The 9,165-nt window shown below is 45.7% G+C and overlaps 1 protein-coding gene across 1 annotated transcript; it reads left to right on the top strand.

The window, feature by feature from the left end:
* Positions 1-6,395: 6,395 nt before the first annotated feature.
* Positions 6,396-8,664, top strand: LOC310907557 (cystatin-like). Its single transcript, XM_083857830.1, has 3 exons — positions 6,396-6,660; positions 7,122-7,235; positions 8,260-8,664. Exons 1-3 carry the CDS (start codon positions 6,418-6,420, stop codon positions 8,335-8,337), a joined length of 435 nt encoding a protein of 144 aa, XP_083713956.1. The 5' UTR covers positions 6,396-6,417; the 3' UTR covers positions 8,338-8,664.
* The last annotated feature ends 501 nt before the right edge of the window (positions 8,665-9,165 follow it).

The following is a 9,165-nucleotide window of genomic DNA, read 5'->3' as shown; positions in this document are numbered from 1 at the left end:
AAAAGCCATTGTTCCTCCTGCAGGCCCCGTTTCAGTGCAAGAGCCATGCAGAGATTAGAGCTCTGCAGGCTGTGCTTTCCAACCCTGCAGGCTGTTATCTTTAGACAAATGCAGATAGCAGGCCTGGAGCGGAGGTACTCAGATAATGTGTGAGGGGCTGCCACAATGGAGATTTTTCTGGGAAGTTCAACCAAACTCTGGAAGTGTGTTCAGAGAATTGCCCATGAGAGTGTGAGTGTGTGCACATGTTGGGAATTGCCAAAGGGAGAGCAGGTACTGAAGGTTGTGGGGTCTCCCTCACTGGAGATACTCAAGAACAGTCTGGACACAGTCCTGTGCCATGTGCTCTGGATGACCCTGCTTGAGCTGGGACATTGGACCACATGATCCACTGGTTCCTTCCAAGCTGACCCATCTTAGGATTCTCAACTTGGTCCACCAACACCACAGTACTGTGGCTGAGCTCTTAAACAAGAAACACCTGATCCATGCATTTATTCCTACAGGAGCTGGACACAAATCACCAATAAACTGCAGTGAAACAAAAGCTTCCTTGTCCTTGCCCTGCTGTCATGTTCATCAAAACCTAATTATTAGCTGGCTAGGAATCTGAGAAGGAATTTTATTTTTTCAATATTCACTATTTTATCTTTTCTCTTCATGTTTATACATTTTAATTATTCCTGTTCAAATTAATCTAGTGCATTAGGTCTGTTTTTTACAGACGTGTCTTATATAAGATTGCTGGGAGAATGTTGTGCAAGCCTTTGTGGACAGCTCCATTGGTAAGTGTTGCCGCCCTAGGTGGTGAACCCATTCTTTGCTATTCCCTCCACCCTCTTAAGATTCCTTTTTAAGGCTTGTGCTGCTGACATTTTACAGCTCTGTATCATCCACTGTGTTAGGTGCAGTGATCTGCTATGGCTTTGTCTCCTTGCTTGGATGGCTGAAGCTTTTGAACTGGAGCAAACTGACAGCAGCTACTGGACATGAAGCAGTTGTCTCACTCACAAATAACAATTTCTTTGAGTAAAATACTGCTCTGAAAGTGAGTCTTTACTTGTGCACTTGTGCTTGCTGAAACCTGAAGGATGGATATCTATAAATGTGGGCTGCAGCATAGCCTGTAGATTAACTGTACGATAATTAAATAATGACCGTTGATGCAGTAATCTTATTTATGTGTGACAATACATAGTCTTCTGAACCCTTTCATGTTTGGGAGTGGGGTAGTTTTTTTTGCTGAATGTGCATGTATGGAGCAGCGAGTGAGCAACTGGTGAGGTGAATTTTGAGGTTATTCACAATTTCACTTCCTTCTTGAAGGACAAATCTTAGTGGCCCAATATCCCAGTTTGTCTGGTAAGAACGACTGGTTTTTTTGCAAAACAAAATGATGATGATTCTTCTCTTGCAATTGTTAAACACAACAGGTGTCCCTACCCCTTCCCATGCTTCAAATCTAACAAGTACAATGTAGAAAAGAGTTTAAGTCATTCCTAATGAGAAGCAGTGAGGAATCCTGCTGGCAAGTCAGCCCCTTGAGAACGCACTGTTCTCTGCACTCAGATATTTCATAGATCCAAGTCTTGCTTTCCCATTCCCCACAATAAAGCCTTAACCTGGCAGAGTTTTCTGCTCTGAAATGTGAGCAGACAGGAACTGTAACCACTTCAAAACTTAAAACAGAGGTTGTATATGGGGATTATGAAAATATCCAGGCTATGCACCGTTGACTTTTATTTGAGAAAAAAAAAAAATCTTTTATTTGAGAGCACAACAGTTGTCTCTTAAAAACAAAATGACAAAACCAAACAAAAAAAGAAACACACTTCCCAAACCCCAGAATGAAAAAAACAAAGCAGTTGTCTCTGTCTGTGTGGTGTTATGCAATCCAAAGCAGTCTGGCATTTGACTTGGCTCCGCTGGGATCACGGCAGAGGAGCTGACTTGAGCAAATGAAAACTTGAGGTCCTGGATGGCCCTTTAATTGTGTATTCTTGCAAGAATTAGGGATTTGTAGTCTTGCTCTTGAAAAAGGGCCTTCATCATAAATATGTCGTTAAAATGTGATACCATGCTGGGTGAACACTCAGATTTGTGCTGTGCCCTGAAGCCCTAGGACTTTGAAGTAGTAAAGTTACACTACAAGCTCTTGCTGAGGGAGGAGAGAGATTATTTGATTTATGGAGACAACAAGAGTGTGTGTGACTGAACCAGCTCCTGGGGAGCTTGGGGGAACTCTGCCATGGACACAGTGCCACTACAGAGGAACTGCTTTCCTCTCTGGCCTTCTAGGGATCTTGCAGAGCCTCAGAGCTCTACTCTTTATATCCCAGTCTAGTATCCCAGCAGGCTACTGGAGGGCCACTTTCAGCACAGTGCACAAACATAAACTTCATTTAAGGCTTCTTCTTAGTCATGTAAAGTCACTGGTATTCCTCAGAAGCTAAGTTTAAACATGCCCTCTATGCTTTGGATTGGAGACCAAGGATATAACTCATTTTCTTGTCAGCCCTGAACCAAACAATTCCTGGGAAAAAAAACCAACCATGTAATAAGAACTAATGAAAACAAATCTTACACAGCAAAGCTATTTCTCCTGCAGGCTGAGGCAAACAAATATATAAGATGAAGAATACAAGGGAAAAGAGAATGTCTGAATTATTCTTAGTAAATACAAGCTAACATAGCCATCCAAGGCAGAAAATCTCTGGTGATAATTTTGAATATATGGTATTGCTGTGCTGGCATTTATATTTCTCAGAGTAAAAAAAAAAAAAAAAAAAGGATGCTACTGCAGAGGGATTTTCTGCTAAAATCCCAAGTGTGCCGGTACTTCACTTAAACCAGCACCTACTTTCAGTACTGTGGCTTCACTGTTTCAGTTGCACGATCTGATCATAACTGATTGCATGCAGTTATTTGAAATACAGTTTACACTGCTCCCAATTACTTTGCTTACTGCTTATGTGGAAACAATAATGCCTCCCTTCATGGGCATAAGGGGGGATTAACAGCAGTAATTACTAAGCAGATGTCTGCAAGTGAATACCCATTTCTTAGAGGCAGATTCTCTATCTTCTGCACGGGCATAAGGGAAAGGTATGCAAAGCAGGTGCTGCTGTCATCCCACAAGTGATGTGAGCAGCCTGGGGCTCAGCACAGGGCTGTGTAGGTCCCACCGTCTGCGGGCTGATAATCATTGACCTACTTGAGATCAGCGCTGAGAGATGCTTGGCACTTAATTCCTAAAAATGACCACCAGTTACTGAATAGCCCTCAGTGCTACATGCACTTCTTTTCTGTTAATTGTTTTTTCTGTTCCCAAGAAATCTAAGGCTGTGCTTTTAAGAGAGCTCAACACCCACACTGTGAGCCTGTGCTTTCCAATAGCTCTGTTCCCACTGAGTTGCCCGAAAGGTGCACTCAGCACTAAGTGCTAATCTTATTTAGGCAGTCTTTGAACTTGACGTGGAGGGGGGTGTCTTTGCTAATTCAGTTGTACTGCCAGCACTGAAATATGCTCAGAGCAGCCCTTTGGTGCCCTTGAAGCCTCTCCTGGCATATACTGTTTTTTCAGCTGAGCGGCCTATTTTTCAGCCTTACAATCTATCCAGGACAGCCACTACTGGCTTTTGGCTTGTGGTAAGAGCCTGCCAATATGTGAGGGTGTGTGTACATGCAGAAAAGATGTGGCTGTGTCCTGTTTCATTGGGCATTTTCAGATCAGCTGTCTGGATTTCAGAGGCCACCGTTTTGAAGATGAGAGACAAGACAGAAACCTGGTTTTCTTTGCACGGACACGTCATGGCATTGCCTCCATTCCTCTCCTGAAAAAGAGCGCCTCTGCGTGCCAGAGCAGGGAGTGGTGACCACAAGTCTCAAAGGCAGGTAGAGACTCCTCTCACCATCACTGAAAAAGCTGATATGGGATGGGTTCATTTCTATAAGCAGAAGACACTCTTCTACTGCAATTAAGTAGTTTTGCCTTTGGTATTGAATCACTTTCAGACCCATCTCATAAACTGTTGACTTTCTGGCTCAAGAGTCCTTTTTTTCTTTTGTGAGCCCCTGGGACTCATGTGAGCATATGCAAACCCTGCATTTGGTTCTGCCTTCCAGTTTGACAGAGGAAAACTGAGAAATCTAAGCTTGATTTATGATTGATGTATTTTTAAAAGGACTCAAAAAGCAGATTAAAAAGACATTTAGAGTGTATTGGTTTGAGCTATTTCACAGGAAATCTCCTACCTGTAGAGAGTGTGATTATTTTTCAGGATCTGACATTTGCCATCTCGTTACTGAGTGACGACAAAAGCCTTGTTCCTCCTGCAGGCCCCGTTTCAGTGCAAGAGCCATGCAGAGATTAGAGCTCTGCAGGCTGTGCTTTCCAGCCCTGCAGGAACCAGCCAAAGGCTGTTATCTTTAGACAAATGCAGATAGCAGGCCTGGAGCGGAGGTACTCAGATAATGTGTGAGGGGCTGCCACAATGGAGATTTTTCTGGGAAGTTCAACCAAACTCTGGAAGCGTGTTCAGAGAATTGCCCATGAGAGTGTGCACACGTTGGGAATTGTAAAGTGGAGAAATCTCCACATTTAAAGACACTCTTTCCCTTAAGAACACAAGCCCCTGAGTTAATTTTTGTGCCATGAAAACTATCCTGGGGACATTGCCCACAGCAACACTACCCATTGGTGTGGGCCTTTCAGCTTCCATCTGCCATTTCTGTTGTCCATGTCTTTATGGGTGTGATCCTACAAATCTTACCAATGAATTCAAAATAGGGCATCTTTCCCACAGACACAGAGCTGTCCATATAACACTCCAGCTGGACAATGGCCTAGCTGGCTGTATTTCACAGGACCTCTCTGCTCACACAGGTGGCAAGAAGCTTTGGCTGGAGGCTACCAGAACATTTATTTGAAGGATTTTCTGCACATATCATAATGCCTAGAGTTGTAAAAGTGAAGCCTTCATATTTGACAACTATATTTTTGAATGGTAAAAGAGAGATGAAGAACATCAACAGAAAGGGCAAGGGATGTAGCATTTATCTGGTGAAATTAGCAAGCCTGGTATCATAAAAAGCTTACCAGTCCTGAGTGAAATTGAAACATAGACAAAAAGGCAGATTAAATATGTTGGATATTGCTCAAATATCAGCCACAAAAGAAGATGCTAAACCACCATTTTTCTAGTCATACTGATGGTACACAGTGTTGCAAATTTTTGCAATGTTATCATAAGTCTTCTGCTGCTTGATAAGTTTTTTTAATTACCGGCTTCTTTGTTTATCTGGTTATTTATGAATTTCTGGTTTATATTTTTAAAAAAGTACCTCTGATAGAGCAAGATAGTTGGACTCTTCAGAACAAAAGGACAAAATCCAGCTTTATTTCATGAACCAGGTGCCCTTTATTCATCAGCTGTAGAACATAATTTTTTTGCCAAGCCTTTGTTTCTCTTCATAATTGCTTTGTTTCAAGTTCTGATTTTGTGGGATTTGGACTGCCAGTAGTCAACAGATGCAGCTTAGTTCTGTTTGGGTGTCCGCAGGTGATATAGTGGTGTTTATTCTGAGGCTTTGAGCAGCCTGGTCCAGTGGGAGATATCCCTGTCCATAGCAGAGGGGCTGGAATGAAATGATCTTTGAGGTCCCCTCTAGCCCAAGCCATTCTGTGATTATTTCTCTTGCTACAAGAATGACCCCAATATCCTGCCATTGTTGACAGCTCAGATTGTTGCCAGCTGCAGGGATTTTTCGATGCTGGATATTGCTGGCGTGCAGGCAGCCTTTCCCATCAGCAAAGCTCTTTCCAAGGCAAGCTGTGGATGTTCAGGTGCAAAACCTCCTCCTCTCTCAGCCTAACTGCTCCGTGAGGCCTTAAATCTCACCGGAGCTGGATCCCTCGTGTTATATTAAGCCCTGTCTTTCCAAACTTAGGGTTCCTGATGGGAAGAGGAGATAATGCTGGTGTTTGTGGGAGCAGCCGGGAAGTGAGACCATCCATCTGGGAAAGCCGCCTCGGCCCCCCGAAGCTTCAGTGAGGCAACAGCAGCGCTGCGGAGGCAGAGGTAGGAAATTACTCGAGGCGTTTTGTGCTGGGAGCAACACCGGCAGCTTAAAATGCTCTGCGGCTTTTATTTTCCCGTCGCAGCAGAGGAAAATAGGCACAAGAATAACCCACGAGGGGGCAGAGTCTGGAAAAAAGCCTCTAACTTCCTCTGCCCGTGCGGGAAAGCATCCGACTGCTTCCCTTCTCCTCCACTTTTCCCCCCTCTCTCTCCCTGGCGCTGTGGGCGCGGGGCGGGGCTGGCTCGGGCCCGGCCCCAAACACCGCCCGGCGCGCCCCGCCCCGCCCCGCGGCCTTAAAATGGCGGCGGCGGCGAGGGAGGGCCGGTAGAGGCAGCCATGGCGGCGCAGGGAATGTCTGCGGCTCTGCTGCTGCTGGCGGCGGTCCTGCTCTGCTTCGCCGGCGCCGTGCGAGGCGCCGAGCTCCGCCCGCGCATGGTGGGCGCCCCGGAGACCATCGTCGACCCCCAGAACGATGAGGGGTTGGACCGGGCTCTGCAGTTCGCCATGACGGCGTACAACAGGGCCAGCAACGACATGTACTCCAGCCGGGTGGTGCGGATCATCAGCGCCCAGAAGCAGGTGAGCACCGGGGCGGCATTCCCTTTGCGGGGCTGGGAATGAGGCCGGCCGGATTCCTTTGGCGGAAGGGCATGTCCTGCAAGCTGTCGGTTTTTCCCCCACAGGGTGAATAAACCCCCTTTTTTATATCTTAGCTTCCCTCGGTCTGAGTGACCTTGAGTGCTGCAGGCTGTGAAATGAGCCCCTGGCTTACCTGAGCTGCTCATGAGTTAATACGTCTCTGTTTATTGCTAAGGAAACTGCTTTGTGGGACATGTTTACTTGGATCTTGTTTCTAAGGGGGCGGTGCCAAGTGCTGCTTTGATGGAGGTTGCCACATGCAGCTCTCCCTGTGCTTTGGGAATCTGTTTTTCATCATGTCACAGGAGCAGTGCCTGCCTCTCTGCCAGGCTTCTCTTGGAGGAGAGCCTTTCTCTGTGTGCTGTGAGTAAAGTTGCCTCTGCCGACTTGTCTCGTTGCAGATCGTGGCTGGAGTCAAGTACATAATGGAAGTGGAGATTGCCCGGACAGCCTGTACAAAGCCAGCAACTGATATTCAGCGCTGTGCTTTCCTTCAGGAGCCCCAGATGGCCAAGGTAGGCTCCAGGGCACAACCTGCTGATGCCCAGCCCTCCCTGTTTCCAACCCCATCCCACTGGCTGGCTTTGTACAGAAGGCTGTGGTCCGTGTCCCCTGTCTGCCTCAGCTGACAACAGAGATCTTATCCCTTTATATTTAACAAGGCAAAACAAAATTTGCCCTTGCAGAACTTGTCTTCCCAGTTGGAGTCAGAGAAGGCAGGGCTTTTTGGCTGTTTTGTAAGTGGTGCTCAGGCTGGAGCAGTGCATGTGTCTCAGTCCTCTTAAGAAGTAGCCATGGCCTGGATCAGAATAGTATGTGAGGGAAACTCTGCCAAGCCTACAGGCCTCCTGGCTCTCAGTCCAGGGTCCTCAGTCCCCGTAGAGTTCTCATCTCTTCTTTCCCATGGTTATGTAAACATGCTTGGCATACTTTCCTGTGGGACTTGTATTGCTGTGAATAGAGCTTTGGGCAAAGCACTGCCCAAAAGCAGCAGATCACTCCACCTCTCTATGCCCATCAGGCAGTTACACAGGCATTTTGTAATGAGTAATTGAGCTTTTTGGGTGGGAGCACCAAACACGTCTGCCTTCATCTGGCCCGAGTTTTTCCATAGTGCTTAATTTCTTCTGTTGATGGCAGCAACAAGATGTATGTGTCCTTTGTTCCTGCATGTATGAGAGGTGTATGTGCACATAAGAGAAACACAAAACTGGTGTGTACTATTATGCAATGATTTGACACAGGTCCACATGGCTTAGCTGTGCCTATGGGCTTATGTTTGAGTATTATCCATGCTGAAAGCTTTCCCCTGTGAGTGGATAAAGGAGATAACCTGATCCTCAGCAGTGCTGACTGCTCAGCTGTATTTCTTAGGAATAAGAAATAAAGAGATGTGACTTGGTCTGAGCATGAGGGTGCTGCTCCTGAGTGCTTGTCTGGAGAGGGCAAATCTAGAGCACCACAGGAGTGTAGAACAGTGGTAAATGACACTGTTTCCTGCTCTTATTCTCCTAACTACTTTTTTCTTTCTCTCCTTAGCGTGCCATTTGCAACTTCGTAGTGTTGACTGTTCCTTGGCGAAACCAAGTGGAGCTGCTGGAGAGCAAGTGCCACTAAGCCAACCTAGATTCCAGCAGAGACGAGCAACCAGTTGTTCAGATTTAAAAGAAAAAGGCAATAACACAAATGGAGATGGGCTTTATCGACGCCTGTAACTTGGCTACTGACATACGCTTGTGCTATGCAAATTAAACCATGTAACTTCACTTTTAAAGCACAGTATGATCTCAACTTTTTCTTCTTCGGAATTAATATTTTAGAGCAGCTGTTTTGGTCTTCTACAGCTTTCCCAATGAATTCACTCCAGCATCAGAATTCTTATTAAAATCCCTTGGTATCCATGTTGAGTGACTACTGTAAACATAAAAACTTATTAATAATTGCCATGATGTGTGGTTTTCTTCGATAAAATGCTGTCTTGGAGGGAGGGTTTGCTTTTAGTTGTCACCTATGCTATCCTGCCCAAAGAATGGGATGGGAAGGAATATTGGGTTCTGATCACAGAGGAGACAAACCATGCCTGCTTGTCCCTTAGCCTGGCCTCTGGTTTTGAGTAAAAGATGGAAGCCTCATCTGTTTTCACTGAAGGAATTTTGCTTTGGAAAACTCATGATCTTGGGAAGGTTAGCTGAAGCTGGTCCTGAGACTAGTGGTCTTTGGATTCTGGCTACTATACTGTTCTGTTCTAAGGCTGTAAGGAAGGAGGAGGCTCCCCTTGAAAAAATTACATTTTCAGGTAGTAGGAGAAAGTGCCAGGTCAAGAGAGAGTCTTGAGAGCAGGTGTTGAGGTGAACAATGGGGGTGCTTTTGTTTTTTCACAGTCCCGATAAATTGGCAAGTGCTCTATCTTGTGGTTCTGGTTGCTCAGGTGTCCTCAATTGTCCT

The sequence above is a fragment of the Zosterops lateralis genome (genome assembly GCF_965231275.1).
Source record: "Zosterops lateralis genome assembly, chromosome: 3".
In the NCBI taxonomy this organism is placed as follows: Eukaryota; Metazoa; Chordata; class Aves; order Passeriformes; family Zosteropidae; genus Zosterops; species Zosterops lateralis.
Note: the sequence above shows the minus strand (reverse complement) of the source record. Positions and strands in the feature narration are given on the sequence as shown.